The sequence below is a fragment of the Drosophila obscura genome, unplaced genomic scaffold (genome assembly GCF_018151105.1).
Source record: "Drosophila obscura isolate BZ-5 IFL unplaced genomic scaffold, ASM1815110v1 contig_4, whole genome shotgun sequence".
In the NCBI taxonomy this organism is placed as follows: domain Eukaryota; kingdom Metazoa; phylum Arthropoda; class Insecta; order Diptera; family Drosophilidae; genus Drosophila; species Drosophila obscura.
The window spans coordinates 2,162,333-2,182,964 of NW_024542828.1; the positions used below are offsets into that span (position 1 = coordinate 2,162,333).

The window sequence follows — 20,632 nt, forward strand, 5'->3', positions numbered from 1 at the left end:
GGCGATGATTTTTCTAAAGGCACTAAGCTAATTTAGTGACCGAATGCCAAAGTGGTCAGGCCCCCGTGATTTATGGTGTCGCCCTTCCCCTTCCCGTTCCAGCGACGTTTCCAATTATCTCTTTGGCTAACTTGTAACCTTAAAGCCATCACTAAAACCAGGAACTACACGAAACAATATTATCTTATGCCATTTAATTAAGATCAACCTTTGTTTGGTTAACTTAGTGCACAATTTGCGGGCACTGGCTCACACATATGCATACTTGTGCCAATGAGTCAGTGTTGATCCCATTTAATAAGCGGACAAATTTCGATATTCATAAAGGACACACAGGGGCTGTGGCTGGGGCTGGGTCGGGGTGTCCGGGAACACATGTATTGTGTTGGCCATCCACAAATAGCATCCGAGCCATAAACAAATAAATTTCAAATCTTCTGTTAGTCCCACTTAGGCGAAATGGAAGGAAGCGCAGGCGCATACAAACAACCGGCTAAATGGTAGTGTGGGGGATACAATCTGTCTATAAGGCAGGAATGAAATGGCAAAGGGACATGGCAGGAGAAGTGAAGCAAACGACGAAACGGAACTAAATGGGAAAGACTGTTAGCAGGGGAAGGAATCACAAGCAGAAACGAAACGATAAGGGACTCGTAGCAGGGGAAAAACGAATAGGAATGAAACGGTAAGGGAATGTTAACAGGGGGAGGACCACAGCGAACGGAACGTGGAACGAACGTGGAACAAAATCAGGAGTTAAGCGGAACTACTACGTGGGATGGTTTCTGGTCCCTGACGTTGACGCTCGGTGCAAGCGTTTCAGAGGAAAATCTGCATCCTGCGCGTACGGACGTGACTCGGAGGGCAAAGGAAGCCGCTGCCACAAGACAATTTTCCGCGTTTCGAAATTGAAACGTGCCCCGAAAGCGTACTTCTAGTCTTTGTTTATCCCACAGACAAAAGGCGGAAAAAAGTGAATATACAAATAAAGAAAAAGTGCAGAGTAAAGAGCAAACAGTGCGGATGGCCATAACAGAGAAAAGGAGAAAGAATTAAGACAAAGTTTAGCCACTTGGTGTCCTCTTGGGTGTCCTGTGAGTGGAGTGTCCTGGCGTCGGCTGTTCAACGTGGAGTGTGTCGACTTTCAACTGTCGAGTGTCTTTTGTCGAAATCACTTTTAAAATTTGTTTGCTCCCGCTCCTGTTGTATTCAAATGGATATTAGAACTGAACCGAAACAAAGAGCCCCGGTGCCAGTGCCAGTGCCAGAGTCATAGTCAGAGCGCTGAGGATTTCTCCAAGGAGGCGTAACATAAAAAAAAGGGATTATTGTGCATCATTTTCGTGGACCCAAGCAAAAGAAAGTGGAAAAAAGCGTATCCTCCAACCGGATTATGCGATAAATTGTTACTGAAGTGTAAATGTTTTCTCACGTGTTAAATCGTTAAATATAAGCCTTATAAGAAATGTATGTACAAAGGAGCAACTGTTCGTGAGTCCGGCCATATGGCCATTGTAACTTATTACGAAGAAACCTTAAACTGAAAACTGAAAACTTGGGTGCAAGAAAACCCATTGAAAAGCAATGCGAAACTTGTTAAACACTATGAATGGTTCAACTTCTTGAAGAGTTTTTTTTTTTGTGTGCCAGGAAACTTTCACCCATTAGTCATTGAGAGCCTTCTCGTTGCGTGATAGTTTTGCATGGGAATTGTTCAATTTATTAACTTTTGTGCGAAAAGGAGCGTGGGAGAGATCTGAAGCTATAAGGAGAATTTTACATTATTAATTGCAAAACGATTATGAGAGTGTAAGTGGCAAAGAAGTTGCTGAATTTTGATTTATACATATTTCCTCGAGCGTCTAAGGGCCCCCGCAATATCTTTGCCCTTTATGGAGCAGACTATGAAAGGGATTCGCAGAAAGGATGTTTCATTTTAATGGAAAGCTGTTTGTTTTGCTGTGAAATTTGGGCGGATTTTAATGAAATATTAATGGCAATGTTTGTTTTTGATGCTTCAGGGTAAGCATTGAATTTGTAAAATTTAAGTAAAAGCAAAACATTTGAAATTGTATTTATTATCTGAATTTAAGGGATTATTGAACAACGGAAATTAATTGAGCAAATTCTTGGGGGATAGGTGTGAAATAAGTCAAGGAATTTTCGCAGAAGTTCTTTCGGTAGACGTTCAAATAAATATCCTTAAAAGCGCATAACACTCCGCTTTTAATGGCCAGCAATATTAAGTTTAGGATTAGTCGGGATTCACTTAGCAAATAAACAGATCTGCTGGAGAAAACCCATGGACAAATTCAAACAGAGTTTTCCATAAAACATACACTTAAATACTGATGGTTGTTTATTTATATTGATGCCACTGCAGTGCCAACAAAAGTTCACCACTCGACACAACAGAAAACACTTAAATAAATATATAAATCAAGCAACGGAGAGAACGAAACAATGAAAATGCAAGAACATTTGTGCGGAAAACGCAACGAAGAACTTGTGAAAAAGACATAAAAGAAAGTTGCAATTTCTGGCTAAAATACAAAATACAAAATAAAAATAAAATCGCATAGAATAAGAGTAAAGTGGAGCAGAAACCAAATGGAGAAATGGGGCTGGAGCCCAACCCCCCAGTGTATTAATTCAATAAACCTATTTATCTGAGACTTCGACTGGTATTTTGGGGAACGACGGAGACATAGAGATTTCGCAGAGAATGCGACAAAGTTTGCCAGCCAAGACGGCGCAGTGCAATCAGCCCAGTCTGCTAAGGAGCCGACCGAGGAGTCAGAGAAGTCCAAGGAGCCAGAGCAGCAGGAGCAGCCATAGCAGCCATAGCAGCCAGATTCGATGCCGCAAACGAGTCCCAATTGGAGGCATGCGGACAATGAGCGCACAAAAGGCGCTGTAAGTGTCATTGCAGCCAGGAACTGTGCCACTGGGAGTGCCACAGCAACCGCCGCAGCCACTGCCACTGCCACAGCCCCAGTTCGGCGAAGGACATCCACGTTGACAACTGCAGAGATGACAGTCAGGGCAGGAGATGTGGGTGGACCATCTTCAGGCCAACGTCGCCAATTTTTACGTAGCACCAGGACCCGGACAGCATCTTGGCTGGATCTCCTTCCAGCCCTTCTGGTGCTCGGCTTTGGGATGCGTAAGTACAGCTCGGGGGCACTTCTCTTTCTATCTTTCTCTCTTTGTGTGTCTGTGTGTGTGTGTGACTTTCATACATTTTTGATTTAATTTAACGCATTCATGTCGTACTCACACACACTCAAAAACACCCACAGAGAAACACCCCCCACACACTGGGATAATGGCACTCGTAAGCGGGTCCCCTAGACGCGTCATGGCTGCTGGCAAATTATTTTAGTAGTTCTGGATCAGCAGTGGGACAGAGAAAGGAATAGAGAAGCCAGTGCCTTTCTCGCTCACTTGTCCTTGACAAATGATGACAGAGGGGGAGCTGTGTCAGGTGCGTCGCTTTGGTTGGGGGGCTGGGCGCTTGAGAGGGGTTCTGAGTTTCCTTTTGTTTTATTTGATTTAGCTGAAATTAGATTACCAGAGGAAATGAGGGTCTGCAAAAATAGGAGAAACAATGGTCCTTAAATGTGATCAAATTTGTGTGTGAGAATTCTCCACGTAATCATTGGGAGATATTTTATATTGAAATTGTATTAAGCCTCATTCTACAAGCGACCCAGCCCCTCCACAGGGGAAACTGCCCAAAACTCATGTTTAAAAAAAGCTACTCTTAAAATTTTATACTGAGGGAATACTAAGGGAAGCCCCCCCCCCTAAAAACACCACCCATCTGGTTGTGCCCCTGCCTACGTGGCTTACTTTTTGTTCTGGGGTTCGAGTCTAATTTGATTTCAGAACATAATTAAGTCAACATCATTGCCCTAATGAGATGTTCATTTAATTTGCCCCTAACCATACATATCCATGATACGAGAGCGAGTACGAGAACGAGTATACACCCGCCTGAATTCCTTTTTCTGTTTTCCTTATGGATACATTTTCTGCTAAATGGCGGGGAACCTCTTGCCAAGGACTCTTCAATTAATTTCATGCTTTTGTTGCGGTTAAATGGATTTAATTGCGCAAAGAAAAATCGTTTGAAATCTTTTAAGCTGGGCTGGGAATCGACAAGGTATTACTAATTTTCAATGCTGTAAAGGAAATAATATTAATGACAGGTTAAGAAGCTTCAATTAACTTTTGGATTAGGCCTTAGGATATGTGTATTAATTCTGTGGAATGTTCAAAAACATAGTGTGAAAAACATATTGAAAACTATTTTAGGTTGTTTGTGAATTTCTAAAGAATGTTGTGGTCTTAATGTTTATGTTACCCGTAATTCAGGAATTATATAAACACCTTGCGCTCAATTCAAAATAATCTTAATATGATTTATCCCTCTTCCAAGCTCATTAGTTCAACTAAAACTTAACCCACTTGAAACCTCAAATACGTCTCACTTTCTCTTAATATTTTTATTTATTTAAATTCTACTCTACAACAAGTTTATTTGGTCCAAATTAGGCCCCAATTTTCCATACCCAAAACTCCATTTAAAATAAAGTTCCTCTTATCCTTTATCCTTTAAATCACATAAAGCAAATTGTACATATTTATGAACCTTTGTGCACACAAATCAACAGCAAAAGTTTCAAGATGCTCTTTAGACGGTTCCGCAAATTACGAGAATGAGAAATAGTTGGCAGAAGGTCCTTAACCCGGTTGGGACCCCAGATCCCAGCAGCAGCAGCAGCAGCAGGAGCAGCTGCTTTTCAACTGTTGTTTCGTGCTGGCCGATAATCATGGCAAAAATAGAACAATAAATTTCTCTTTTCTCTAGTTCTGCGTCTCCTCCCATTCGTTACTCCTGCCCTATAATTCCTGGGGGCAAAAAAAAAACATTAACGAAATTGAAAACTTGCCAAAAAATGTTTAATAAACACATTTTCAGTGGCACATCGGGTGGCAGCCGCCCTGCGGCCCATTCTCTCTAGGCAACCCTCTCCCTCTGTGCTCTTGCCTTGGAACCCCTCTCTGAAATCCCTCTCCCATCCCTTTCTTCTTTCGAAACCCCACTAAAAAAAATTCGCTTTCAAAAAGTTTGACTGCAACTCGTTATGCGAAAATACAGAATGGGGCAGCAAAGTAGATGCAACCTCTAAACCCACACACATTTACCAATCCTCATATTTTCCCTCCCCACCAAAATACTAGAAAATATAATGCAACTGGAGTTTGTCTTGCTGGTGCCTTTGTTCTGTCAAAAAATTGGTTTCTATTTCTCTTTTTCTGTTCTGTTCCTGTTTTGTTTTTTTTTTTTTTTTTGGTAATTTTGTGGGTTATTTTGCGTGTAGAGTTTTTGCGTGTGCTTTGCATTGTGCTGGCTGCTTGCTAATTTTGGGAATGTGCCGGCAAAGTTGTGCCTCAAATCAAAGCTGGCTGCAGGTTGACTTGGGGCCTGATCCTAGGCCCATCACCTGGCCAAAAATTGCCCCGAAATCCTTTAAGAGAGGAAGCTCTGGGGTCGTCATGTCGTGTCCTGTGTGCGGTCGTTGCTGTAAGGGCCAAAAGTGTTTGCTTACCTTCATAAATTATAAATGGGTTTGTGGACAGACAACAGCAACAGAGAGGTAGAGGCTTGCCCCCGGCTCACCGTAGGCAGGTGGAGTGTGTGGCACACACATTGTCAGCTCAGCCTCAGCCTCGTCCTGGGCCCGTGATGACGGAAAATATTGTAACACAAGCCAACAGGCTGGCGGCACGGGATGCTAAGGAGGGGTTGACCGACACACGACAGTGCCACAGGTCAACAAAGTATCTAACGGTGGAACAAATTGCCAGGCAACGTGTTGGCAACGCCATAAAAAGAACTGCCCATTGTGGGGTCCTAAAGTGCATGCTATGAAATTTTGAGAGTAGCGGATGAGTATTTTTTCGGTACGAAGGCGGCTGTAAGGGTTGTGCAGGCATAAAAAAAGTACTGTGTATTATTTATAAACTTGATATAGCCATTTCCGTGTGTAGGTGGAACCCGAAACTGATATATTCAAGAATCTTGAGGATGTACATTTGACGTGTAAGCCCCTGAGGTATTCCATCTCCATTACAGTCGAAATGAGGAAGGAACAGCTAATATATTATTTTCTTTCCGTTTGGAATATGTTTTTGAATCTTTTTGGTGAACAACAATTCAAAGTACATCTGTGCACAGCTACGTTATTGTATGCAGCCTTCTTCTTTTGTTTGAAGCCATGAAAACAATGAATGGTGCTGCCTCTGCCACCCACTGTGCCTTATTCGCCATGCAACTAACAATTTCCTGTCTCCAACACACACTCACACACCAGCAGTGTAAGCTGGATGGCCTTGATGCGCTTTTGGCTCGCAAAATGTGAGCTTAAATTATTCAGGGGGTCCAAAGGAGTAACCGTTCAGCAGCTGCAGCAGCAGCGAAGCGTCGACGCTTTGGGCAATCAAAGACAACAGCAACAGCAACCACAACAACGGCACAAGTATGTGTGTGTGTGTGAGGGGCATTTAATTGCTCAGACAAGAGCAGAGAATCAGAGAATCAGAGAACCAGAGGGAAGTAGATAGCAGGCGAGGAAGAGGAAGCGGCTTGGCGAGAAATGACCCACAAATGACAAAGTGCAGTGACAGTCAACGAGCCTTGTCTTCATTTCTTGTCGAAGTGTGAAAAGAACAAGACAAACACGACCAAAAAGAATGGCCAAAGCCAGGAGCTTCCTCTAGGCCAAAATGGCCTGAAAGAGGGCTTCGTCTAGGCCAAAATGTGGAAATTTATGAATCGCAGCAGGCGATGGGGTTGGGGCACAGAGAAAGCGGATCCCGGACAGACTCTGCCCCAGCAGGAGGTCCTTTGAAAAATTGTTTTGTTTTTGGTCAACGTTCGCCTACTTATTTATGGCTGCCCTGCAGCGTCCTCCCTCTCTCTATGATACCCCTCTCATCACTCTCTTTTGCCTATCTGCCTTCCTCCTCTTCCTTTTCCCCACTGCAGGACAACTCTCCCCGGCCAAATATTTAGCCCAGAGGCCATAAAAATCAACTAGATAGCCACAGCAGCCATAAGAGATATTCTAATATCTCTCTGAGATTTCGCATAATTATTTCCCTGATTTATTTGGGGAAAAAGGAGAGAGAGGAAAAGGCAGAGCAGATGGATGGAGTCCAAGCTTTAATGAAGCCAATGGAAAATTGTGGGATAGAAGACATTTATGGCATTAGATTGCACAATTTGTGGCGAAATATTTGCTATATTTCAGGTCATTATATATGTACTTTGAAATGTTTAGTAATGTTTAAGCTTATAAAATATGATAAATATAATCTGAGTTCAAACAGATATTTTCGGAAAGTTAATCGAAAATCATACAAAATATTGTGAACACTAGTCTATGCAATAACTCATCAATTATGAATATGGTATATTTTTTAAACATCAACAAGTGCCCCCTTTGCAAATAAACCCCAGAGGAGGGGGTAGCCACCACTCCTCCCCCGAAAAGAAACAATCAATCCATTTAAATTAATCAAAATGAAATATCTCAACACAATTTTTTGCCAGCTAAATTTCCCCAAAGATTTTGTGCTCCCATTGGAGCTTCCCCAGCAGAGAGTCTTTTCTAGCCTGATTCATCTTCATCACGTTGAACCTTTTGTGTCATAAATTATTTATTTTTATGCACATTGCGATGACATTTGATCACAAGTGCTTGGAATTCCCATAAATATTTGAGCACAACAAAAAAATCGAATGAGAGCGGAGAATGAGTAGAAAATTTGTATTTAAAGTGGCATTTATCAAATCGATCAATAAACAATTACCGAATGCGAATGCTCACAAAATAAATAAATATATAAATAAATAACCGCTCGCTGAGAGCAGCCATGAAATCTTATGGAATATGTATCTGTATCTGTATGCTAGGAAAACACGCATTAAAGACACATTTGCATGAGTGTGGGTGGCTTCGAGTGGGCGCTGTTGAGTGGGTGAGAGCTCTGTTATTCGAGTGGCCTGTGCGGGTGGCTGTCTGTGCGGATGGACGGTGCGAGGGGTGGGAAATGTTTAGTGGGAAATTGCTATCCCAGAATTCATTCAAAACTGAAACATATGTTGGGTGTCACTGTGAAAATTACACAAAGCTAGGGAATGAGCTCAAAGGAAGGGGCGGCCTATGGGGCTGTTCAATATGGGTTTCTTTCTCAGAAACTCTTGGTACTTGTTTGTACGTACACCCACTGTTGTCGGTGACTCTGCCTCGGCTCAATTTATTTTTATTGCATCGTGTTCCTTTCGGTCTACGTGTCCTACGTATTTTTACACGCAGAAGGCGAATTTCTTTCTCTCCGCCTCGTTCTCGTTCCTCTTCCCCTTTGAGGCACCGTTTCAGTTTCGCCGTAAATTGAAATTGGAGCATTGCCCAGCGTTGCGTATTTTGGTCTGTTTTCCGTTGCGTATACGCACTGTTGCCTGTCCTGTTTCGTGTACTGCGTGTTACACGTGTTGGCAACTTTCGGTTAAAGCAAATATTGTTAATGGCATTGTTATTGGAGCTGTGGGTATTTTGCATCTTTAATTGGACAACTCTTTGCATATATTTTTAACGTACATTTCTTGTTCATTTCTGAGCGAAACACAAAAGGTATTGTATGAATATTCTTGAGTATGTTGAGTAGAGAATTCAAATTGCATTCGTTATTATTATTCGTGTGTTATGGAATATAATTTTATATGCAGTTCTTTAATAACAGTTTTAGTAAATTTTTCCCTGAATTTGCTAGTCAAATTTTTTGGGTAGAATGCAAGTTTTTTCATGACTCTGTTGGATATCATTTTGGGTTTGGTTTTCGTGTAAATGTTGCCCCATTTGATGTGCTTCTGAGCAAGTAATTTAGCTCATTTGAACTTTAATTGCTTGGCGGTATCCCCAAAGGAGACTCATTAAGATGGTTAACCCGCAGCAAGAGAGGCAGAAATCTGACGACACAACTATCTGCCACACTCCCACCGACACTTTCAGTGCTCTCAGAAGCGAAGTTAGATGGATGCAGCAATCCAAGTCCTCATGCTCGTCCTCGTCCTCGGGCTCGTGTTTTATGTGCACTCGAGGCGGCCATAATCCAAAGTGCTCCCCAATGAAAAGTTTGTGTTTGTGGCTTGCGTGTGGGCGGTTCCTTTGCTTATTTCCACGGTCGGATACGGATACGGATACAGATTCGCTGGGAGCCTCAGCTTTAGCTGTAGCGCTGGCCAAGAGTCAAGTGGCCGACGGTGTCTTCTTTGGCCAACAGGGCTCGACGTTTTAATTATGGCCACGACGCCGCTGCCATTTTGTCCTTCGCATAAGCCCTGACCAGTTTTTTTTTACTTGATATGTAATTACTCTGGTTTTATATTTTTGGGCGGGGAGGTGGAGGCATGGGCGTGGGCGTGGGCACGCATATTTTTTATAATTACATGAAATGTGAAGAAGACCAGCAAAAGTTTTCACATTCGGCCCAAGCCGATGCGATGCGGGTGTCCTGGAGTGTCCTGATGCCACGCTAATGATGCACGTGCCGGGGAGATTGTGCAGATTATCACCTTTTGACCTTTGCCGGATCAGCAAGCTGGAAATTCCTTGAATTGGAAGAGTGCTCAGCCTCAGGAGAGGTTTTTATAATTTGCAATTAAAGTTTTTTTTCCCACCCACGAATTCCACCAAAAACGATTTTAACTTTCCTTAGTTATTAATAAATACTAAATTTGAAATTCAATTAATTTTTTTGATCAACATATTTATGTGGAAAACTGAATAGAAGAAAAACTAAAAATGTGGGAAAATAATGAATTTGTTAAACAATAAACAAGAAATGCAGGAAACAAAGCGGGAATTCAACATTTTTTATAGTAAGCTAATATTTAATTAAATTAAATTTCAGTTCATTTCAGTTGTGGCAAAAGTTAATCAATATTAAAGAAAAAATTTGCAACTTCAATTTCTAAATCCAATCAGTTTTTTTGCTCTTCGTTCTCTATGGACACCATTGAAGGCAAAATTCATGAAATATTAACTAAGGGGTCAAAGTGCCGAGGATGAGTACACCATATGGACGAGTCTGGACCCATCTCTCTGTCTCTCTGCCCCTCAACCCCTTCAGGTGACTGCGTCATTGCTGCCAGCCAGGACCCGGACTGCTGGTGCATGGCATATGGCAGTGTCCTGTACAATGGGAAGGGCTTAGCCGCTTTTGAAAGTATTAAATGAGAATAGTTTTGAAAGGTTTTTTCGGTTTTCGTTATGTGGATAACGTTTGCATTGCCCTGAGCCATTCCATGATTTTATACAGAATTTTAGGTCTGCTAAAAATGTTGTTTTAATTATTTTTATGGAAATGCCCAAGGACACATTCGTAATTTTTCCTGTGTCACATTTTTTTTTTTGGAATTTAAGGCCTGTTTTGGAGAAGGAAAATAAAAAGATAGAGAAGTATAACCCCAAACACACAATTGGAGACAGTCTCATGTAATTTTAAAGCCGTTCTTCAGTTCAAAATCTTAAAAAGAACGTGAGAAAGTTGAATATTCACATTCAAACACGTTCTTTTTTTACTTGTAGACTGTCTGTACTTTTGTTCACTTTTGCTCCAGCTGTCACCCATTGTTTAACTATTCACTGAAGCTGATGACATTGACGATGCTGATGGTCTTCCAGTCTAATGCGGCGCCACATTTTGTAGTTGTCTAAACCAATTTCACAATTTACATAAGCCCACACTCACACTCACCACACGCTCATTTACAACAACTGCTGCTGCTGCTGTTGTTGGTAGTTTCTTGTATCTCTCTCTCTCTCTCTCTCTATCTCTGTCGAGTGGAAAGGCAATTTGAGTAATTTTTGTACCAGCCGTGTGCCTAATTTGTGAGCATTACTATTCAGCTGGCGTTCGAGTCGAGTCAAGCCGAGCGAGCAGTTTATTCTGGCTTAAAATATGGACTTTAGTTCCAATCTCACCGGACGGGACGAATAGCATCCACAAATGGGGGGTCGTTCAAGTGGTGCCTGAGAAGCGGATGTGGGGCCACTTGCCATGCCAACGGGGCAATGGAATCCCTCCCTGGACACCGAGGGAGAACCAGAAAACAATTTGAGTGTTATTGCACGTTTCACTCTTTCGACTGTGTATCTGTGGGTCTGTCTGTCCGAATATCGTCAAGTGCGGTAAATGGCTAGATCACACTTCATGTAGAGGCTATTTTTTCATCTCCTGTGCCAAAGCAAACAAAAGGGAGAACACGGCAAAAACCCACAAAATTAATCGGCTTACGGGGCATAGTTTTTGTAGCACGGCCATCTCTCTTATGTCTTTCTTTTCTCATATTCTCTTTTCTATGGGGTATGCATGGAGGAAAAGAGCATACTGTCTACTTGTAGACGAATGTTACATATAAAACATATAGCTGAATAGGAAGGTATTCCATAGTCGTAACATCAACTAAAATGTCGTTACTTCTTGCGAATTACAAATGCTCAACTTTCCACAAAAATAAAATTCGTTTTTGCTATTGCTTCCTTTTTTTCCATTGTTTGTTTGACTGGTTGGTTTGGTCCTTTGAGAGGAAATCAAAACCGAATTGATTGCCGGCTAAATCTGTTTTAATTGAAAATGCAAACTCTGTCTTGAGCTGAGCAACTCTTTCTCTCTGGCTTTGGGTGCATTTCTTTCAGTATTGGATCCAAGCAATGAATATCTTGACAAACCGAATAAAGAGCAAAACAAACCACTGGAAAAGTGTACAGTTCTGAGGTAGATTTTAAATTTACTATTTTGTTTTCTTCTCTACGGTGTGGGGCAGTGAAATTTTCAATTTGCATTTTAACAAAAATTTCACATTCGTTGGGAACCTTTTTTGCCAGAGCCTGAAACTGGGCTTCGTTTGGACCTTATCAACACAGGCAAATCACACGCATTCGCTGGAAATGATTTCGTGAGGGAAATTTATGCGGTTTCCCTGTGTGGATTCTCTTTTTTCTCGCTTTCGGAGCTCCATCTTTTTTTTGGGGTTTTTCTCGCCAGCGAGACACGTAGATTTTCTGTCCAACCGAAACTGAAGGTAACACGAGAATGGATTCTAGTGGAATGGTTGAATTGGCTTGCCCTACCTAAATCATTGGCCCTGACAAGAACGTGAAATGAAATAATTTTAAAATGCAAATTCTATTTTATCATGCCACTGAAATCTTAGTCCTGAAATCAGCACAAAGCCGTAGACTTCTCCCCCACGAACCCCCACGCCCTTTGAGCATTGAACTTGTCCGGGATATCCTTGGGGGTAAGGGTGGGACTTGGGCTGAAGGTAACCGCAAATGAGTTTGTTTTCCTAACACCAATATTAAAGTTTTAATATAGAGGTATTGAAGTTTGGGATACGAGCATTGTAAGAAGTTCATTCTGCAGGTTAAAGGTTAATCAAAATGAACGCTTGGGGATATGTCCGGGCACCAACATTAAGACCTACAATCATATCTTTAGGAAGCCATAGATGGGATCTTTTAAAAGGATTTTACTTCTACGTATATATATTCTCCTTATTTTTCCCTATGGGAAATGTATGGCCAAAACTTCTCGTGTAACTTCAAGGAGCATATCCGTGAGTTTTTACTGTAAGACAAAACTATTTATTGTGAATCTTCTTCATGAAATATAATTCCTTAAAATAATTTTAACTTCTAAACAAATTTAGTGACCTTTGATCAAACGACAAATTCTTAGAAATACTCGTCCTCGAACTTGCTGAAATTGAAATGATTTCAGCTGCAGTCCGCAATTCTCGTCCTCTTGTTGCCTGTTTTTGTGGTTTGCTCAAAAACTTTTCACTTCAATGACTTTGCTGCCAAGTTCAAGTCCTGGTGCTGGTCTTGGGACACACCCCCACAATTTAGTGTATGCTTAGCCCCAAGACAAACATGTCCTTCTCGGAGTGTCGGCGCAGAAAGTTGCTCAAAAAAGAAAGTTGCTCCGATTGTGGTATGAGTGTTGAGCTAATCATTGCTGTGGCTTTCGCCTAGTTTTGGCAGATGTTCTTATTTTTTTCTGTTTGCTGGTTGGCAATTTATTGCCTCAAGTTATTAGCTTTGTAATCTTTTAATAAAGTTTTTCACAAATTGATGGACCTTCACTTTACTTGCACAAAAGAAAACAAAAAAGTTCAGCATTCCTGGGCCTTGATTTGGGGACTCGACTGTGAGATACCTGGTAGAACCTGGTTCACGGAATATGGGCCATATTTTATAAACCTTCCGATAACCAACATACCTTTTGGAATCCATAAATACCGCTTATAAAAATCGAATTAGTTTCGCTCATGAATTGTACAAACATCGAACAGACACGGATGACAAATTTATGACTGGATAATAATTACAATTTAAATGCCAACATATCATAAATTTAATAAAACAAATATAAATATTTGTGCTGCTTTTCTGCTTTTCTGCATTTCAGTTTGGTAATTAAAGCCAGGTGGCTGATGGGGTGGGCTGCGAATTTAATTTCTCCGCAAACCACCTGCCAAGGACGCTGGGAGTTCACGTGTATATGAAATGATTATAAAGCTAAAGTTACCATTTCTTTTTTGTCGGTGAGTTTTCCTTTAGGGCACAGAAAGCACAGTGGGAAAAACATAAAAAGGAAAAGTTTAAAGGGGAAACAGAAACCGGGCAAGGAAATGGAAAAAGTCAGCCAAAAGTAACAAAAAAAAAAACAAACAACTTTTATTCACTAAAAAAACCCCACACAGAAAAAGAAACAAAATGAAACGAAAGCCACCACAGGCAGTGACATTAAGCGGCAAATTTTTATGATTTTAATTAGCATAAAAGCGTAATTGAAAATTAACTGAAACGGAATACATGTGCGACTGTGTGTGACACAACCATTGCGAGAGAAGAGTGAGAGCTCAGGGACTCAGGTAGAAAGTGAGAAAAAGGTAAATATTTCATTGGAATTTCAATTCATGAGCCGTGCAGAACGGGAATAATATTTCTGAATTTTCACTTTGATGTGAAGAATTAAATTAAATATGAGTTTTCCTTCAAGTTGTGATTGTTTAGTTGGGCATCATTACGGAATGATAGGCTATATAGCAGAGAAAATAAGTAAAAATCGTAATGCTAAGACAACAAGTTTAGTATAAAGCAAACAAGCTCCTTTTAATTGCATTTCAACCAAATTAAATAAACGAAATATAAACAAAAGGCCATTATCCGTGTCTGCTTTAACTCAGGCTGGAAAAGTCAGAGTTTGCGAGTAAATGTAATTACACCTTTTGCCTGCATTTATGAATTTTTAATTATTAAAAAATATGCCTGTAATGCGTGCCGTATTGAATATTTAAATTGAATATAATATTATAATTGGATCTGTTTTGGGCTTAAATTAAATAGAATTCAATTCAATTAACACATACTTTTTAATTTGATTATCAAGTGTGGATGTTTGAAATTAAATATCTAAACTTAAACGAAAGCAAATTCAAAGCAATTTATTTGTACTTTTGCTGGGATAAGCGTGTGATAAGCTCCAGCTTTCAAGCTTCTTTAAACATATTAAAATTGTAATATCAAACGTAATTTAAATATTTCATTATAATCTTTATTACATTTCCATATTATTTTATGAATAAAAGCTTTTCCCCAAATGTCAGCCTTACCACAAAAATCTCGTTAAATATTTTGCTTCAATTCAAGGACTGTCCACACAATTTCTGGTTTATTTTGCATGTTCCACAGAGCTTGTCACCTGCAGCGAGGCAAAGCCGCAGCCACAGCCTCAGCCAGGGGTACAGGCAGGGGTACAGCCAGGACCAGCAATGGGGCAGGTACAGCTTGGACGGACACAGCTTATGGCAGCCCCGAGATCCACACTGCCAGATAGGCCAATGACAACACAAAACGATCTAATTACGACAGCCAGCAACTTGACGACAGCAAAAAAACAAACAACAGAAACCGAGGCAGCCTCAACGAGCCTGAGCGAAAGAGAAACAAGCACGGCCGTAGCCCGGGGCATGTCATCAGCAGTACCAGCAGGAACCGCAGTAGCAGAAGAAGCAGCAGTGGGTGTGGAAACGATAGGAGCGACCAAGTCAGCACAAATTGGGCTAACTACTCGGCCCACAGAAGAGCAAGCACTAGAGCAAATAGAGAAAGCGGCACAGACAGCGACTGCAGCCGCAGAAACAGAAACAGCATCAGCAATGGCAGCAACAGCGGCAGCAGCAGAAGAGCGTACGACAGCGACCACAACAGCAGGAGCGACAGCAGCGATGCTCATATCAACAATTTATCCAGCATCAACGGAAACGGATGGCCACAACTCCATTGAAACGCTGCCAGCAGAGAGCCAGAGAAAGGAATTGGAAAACCGAGCATTGGACAGAGCACAGCTCGAGCTCCCTGCTGAGGATGATGAAAAGAACTCGTTGGTGGCACTGTCGCTGCCGCATCCGGGTGCGGCTGATTCATTGACCAAGGGCTTCTCCATACCCACCTTCCTGCCGCCATTTCCCGTTTTTGCGGCAGCGGATTTGCCAGCTTACCGCGCTGCAGCCGATGCAGCGGCTGCCGCCGCGGCGGCAATAGAAGAGGCAACCAAAGCAGCAGCAGACGCAGCCGCTGCAGCAGCATCCGCGGAAGCAGCGACATTGTCGCCAGAGGAGCAACGGCGGCGAATGTTTGATGAGCAGCACTCGTACCTGGCCGCCCACCGGGCTGCACTGGCCGGGGACGGGCAGGCAGTCCGACGGAATCTGACAATGCCGGTGCTAAACATCACCGCCCAAATGGGGAATCACGCCTACATGCCATGCCAGGTGAGTGAGTAATCTCTCTCTCCATCCCTCTCTCTCTCTCTCTTCCTGTCACACTTGGCCCTACAATCCCCCCCTCCATTGTTGTGTGTCGCATAATCTCTGGGTTTGGTGCTCGCTTTGGAGGGTTGATGGAGGGGCGGGGTTAGGGCCCGTGATGTAAGTCAGCTAAGCCTTAAAGGTATCGCTCGTAAAAGGGTTTTTAATATGCGCTTACATTTAATTGCGAATATTAAATTTGAATTAAATGTCACGTGCTATAAATAGCTGCGAAAACGGTTAAGCCGCTTAAAGGGTGATTCTGTTAAAGAGCCATATATAAAGATCTACTATTAAAGAGGGATATAACATTATGGTTTGGGGCCTGAGCAAATAGCTTTGATCGGGAGAAAAACGAAGGATCTGGGCCAAAAGATTGAGCTGAAGGAGCCTATACGCTAATGCTATATTAAGTGTAAGTAACAGAAGCCCTAACCAATGAAGGAAAGAACTGCATAAGAGTTTGAAGAGACTTCCAAACTATTAGTCTCGTGTTTGCTTACATTATTTTAACCTCATGTTGTCTTAGCCCATAGGAGAGACCTCTGCCTGGGCCTCTGTGGCGTACCGACTGTCTCTTCTGGCCCTAATAACCTAACAAAAACCCATAGACATGAGCTTCAGCACACATGAGGTTCATATCCCCTCTGCCCATTATTTAAATCCCCTACAGGCTTCTGGCCGCTCCACGTGGACAACAACAATCAAGTTCAATTATCTGCAAGAAAGTGCTGTGACACTTTCAAATCTTAACTAAACACTTCCACAAAATCCTAATCACTCTGACTAAATTTAAAGGGATAAACCAACGCTTAAAGCTCTGAGCTGCAGGAGACTTCTTAGGCAACTATGAAAACTGAAACCACTCAATGTGGAACGACCCTGACTCAGTTACTGACTCGGTCTGTGATACTCATCTCTCAAAATTTAAGACAGACTGAATGTCTCACCGTGGAGCCGCCTCTTCATCCCTTTCTCACTTTCTGACTGTTTCTGAATTCCTTTTTAATTTCAACGGACCGGAGATAAAACTAGCATTTACATATTGCACACTCACACGCCAACACACCAACACTCTGATACACTCTGATACGGGCACAGACTTTCACACATCCACGCAGAGACATACGTAGTCACAGATACAGATGCGAATACAGCTGGAGAGGCACATTTATTTGCATGCACACACATATTGCACACTGTACTTATTTCACATACAGCCACAACAGACATCAAATTTACATGCGTCTGTAGGTGTTTCTTCCTTCACAGATATGCATACGTACATATCTGTATCTGTAGAACACAATCCAACAACAGACCATAACAGAATGGGAGTGGGTGAACAGAAAATAAATAAATTGTATGGAATTGTAAACGTTAAATAGATGCTTGGGCCTGCTTGGATTGCTGGCTCAGTGTCTGGGGCCGGGGGCCTTGTTTGCGTCATAAAAAATAAACGTAAACAGAATGAATTGTTGATATGCAAATGAAATTATGCTGATCTGTGTTGGACCACAACCAGGAGCAGGAGCAGAAACAGAAACAGAACCGGATACGAAACGGAAAGGAAACCCTAAACAGAACACGCCACGAAGTTAAGCCCAAAAGCAAAAGAATACATAACTATAAGAATATTTCAGCACAAACATAAGAACCTCCATTTAGTCTCAACCTCATTTCCATTTCCTTGCGTTAGACATTCTTTTGGATCTGATTTGCTGTCTGTTGATGCGCTTGAGCCATCAGATTTTTTAACCAGACACCAGAACGACAGGGCAACGGGCACGTGCCCGTATTAGTGCCATTCTCTGTCCGGGGGTCCTTGGTAATTATTCATGTATGGATTAGTTAGCAGCGAATGAAATTCGTGAAATGTGAAAGCTCATTAGCGGCAGATTGGCCAAGGTTTTGCATAATAATAGTTATGTAAATGATAGTTGGCCTTTGCTTGATAATTTCATGGTTGAATGATTATCTCAGACATTGAGACGGCTTTCAGTCGGATTTGTAAATTCCATGCTCATAGGCGAATTGCCTAATAATTCCTGATGACTAGCAGCATCTTTATCCATTCTATAATGTTTCTGAATCGAATTTAGTTTGACTTGCTTCCGATTTGTAGCCGATAATTCAATTAGTTGATCCTGATTGGTTCAGCTTTGATTCATTATGGATCACAATCGATTCCCGAACCTGTTCCTTATATATTCTCCCTCTTTCCAGATACATCGCCTCTCCGACAAGCCCGTCTCGTGGGTGCGCATGCGCGACAACCACATTATCAGTGTGGACGAGACTACCTTCATAGCGGATGAGCGATTCCAGTCGATCTTCCAGGAAGATCACGACTACACCTGGTCGCTGCAGATCAAATATGTAGTGCCCGACGATGCGGGCGGCTACGAGTGTCAAATGGCCACCGAACCGAAGCTGAGTGCCAAAGTTAATTTGGAAATAGTCAGTGAGTACTTTTCGAGCGCCAAGAAAACGCCAATTTACGTATATTCTTGATCCCTGTACAGCACCCAAGACTGAGCTAATTGGGGATCAGAGTCGATTCGTTAAGGCCGGCAGCAAGGTGGCCCTGCACTGCATCGTTCGGGGGACCCTGGATCCACCGAAATACATCATCTGGTTCCGGGGCCAGAAGAAGGTGAGCGAGAGCGATGAGCGGACTGGCTGGTACACGCAGCTCGATCGCAATATCTTCGGGACAGTGGGTGATAATCAGAATACGGTAAGTGAGGTGTTTACGGTCCGGCAGTTAGTTAGCTCCCACTGACGATACACTTTGATTGCAGATCGGTTCATTAATTATACCGGTCGTGCGTAAAGAGGATTCCGGCAATTATACGTGCCAGCCATCAAACAGTGTCTCCGTCTCCGTGGACCTGCACGTCCTCAGCGGTAAGTCCCATTCGATGACCCCCCTGCCATCACAGAGAATGTGTGTCAGGTCGAATGATTCATATTAATCGCAACTGTCGCCACCACGAATTACGGATTGCCCAACAGGTGAATATTCCGCATCGGCCATCATGTCAACGGCATCGGCATCGTGGACGAACACCAGCGGGAGAAGCACGTCCCAGTTGATGCTGTGGATGCTGGGACTCCTGGGACTCCTTGGGGCGCTGCAGGGACCGTTGCACACACCCCAGACGTGACTCGCCTATTGAATGGACGGGACGCACGGACACGCGGACACACAGTCGAGGATGCTGACTTGGATGCTGCGGACATTGGTGTCCGGCTTCCAATTATTTGTAAGCTTTTGCGCCATCTGCAGTTACGTAATTTAGGTTAGAGATTAATTAAAGGCGGCCTTGTAAATAGCAGAAATGGCGAGAGATGGCAGCAGGATTCTATAATTAGGTTAAATGTTACCATAACTCTCATGTCTGCGTGTCAAATACTCGCACTCGTACTCCCCATGCTCCCCATGCTCCCCATGCTCCCATGCTCCCCATGCTCCCCATACTCCCCATACAATTAAATCTACTGTACATTAATTTTTTAGTCATAGATACACGAAAGGAATTTTCCCCATTTCAAGTTGTGAAAACGAATCAATAATTAGATTATTGTCAGCAAATGATTAAAACACTAAAAACTTAACACAGAAATCAAACAAAAAATTCATAAATAAAATGCATTCAATAAATCATGTGAAAATAAATTGAAATCTCTGTTTCTCTCTCTCTCCGATCAGCATGGTAAATCATTTATGGAGGCTATCAAATCTGAACTAATTGAATGGTGTGTGCATTAAAATATTCATAAATATAATGCTGTTGGGCAATGTGAATATACTATACATATCTCTCTCTATCTCTTTAGCCTCTAACCAAAAATCGTTGATTAGTTTGAGAAGAAATATGATTAGAGTACTTATTTATTTATTAATGCCATAAATTCAATTCCAAAAATATATTTTAATATATTTTAGTAGGTATGTGTATGTACATATATCTGTTTGGTGGTGATCTGGCTCCTATTAAACATTGAGTTGGAATTCATATTTCTTTTCCTTTTCCTTTTGCACTTGCATTGAAAGTGTCCGTCTTATCACAACTTCATTAAATTAAGTGCAATTTTTTTATGCCATTAATTCCAAATTCCCAAATAGTCACCTTTTACTCGCGTCAATGCCAATATTTGGCAGTCCCTCAAAAATGAACTCTTAATATCTTAGCCTCCATTCAAAAGCTTAGCAAGAGCCACTGACAAAATAAACCCAAAATAAATCCAAGTCGCAGATTTAATTTAACCCAAGGAATACCGTCTTGACCCTCAGTTGACAGCGGGCTATTAAAAGAGGGCGACCAGCAAAAGAATTTGCCCAATTGTGAATTGCATAAATAATTTAATATTTTATGGTAATTTGGTCTCCACTTTAGCTCCAACTCTGACCCATCGCAGGACATCAAAGTGACGAAAAGAAAACATAAATGGGCCAAAAACTTAGAGCCAGGCCCAAACGAGAATCGAGAATGGAGAACGAAGAATGGAGAATGGTGGAGTGCATAAAAACAACAGAAACCATAAACTGGCGAATTCCAGGGGCCATAAAGCCTTTAAGGTAGAGAGTCTATTTTATTGTAGCGGAAATCACATCTCCGTCCAGAGAGAGCGTACAAAAAAAAACAAGCCAAGTATAAAACCAACAAAAGTATG

General features: G+C 41.9%; 1 protein-coding gene across 1 annotated transcript; it reads left to right on the forward strand.

Moving 5' to 3' along the window:
* Positions 1-835: 835 nt before the first annotated feature.
* Positions 836-20,425, forward strand: LOC111068459 (pneumococcal serine-rich repeat protein). Its single transcript, XM_022357939.2, has 8 exons — positions 836-1,491; positions 2,384-3,166; positions 14,835-15,916; positions 18,179-18,416; positions 18,478-18,692; positions 18,757-18,862; positions 18,971-19,714; positions 20,356-20,425. Exons 2-7 carry the CDS (start codon positions 2,860-2,862, stop codon positions 19,120-19,122), a joined length of 2,100 nt encoding a protein of 699 aa, XP_022213631.2. The 5' UTR covers positions 836-1,491; positions 2,384-2,859; the 3' UTR covers positions 19,123-19,714; positions 20,356-20,425.
* Positions 20,426-20,632: the final 207 nt, after the last annotated feature.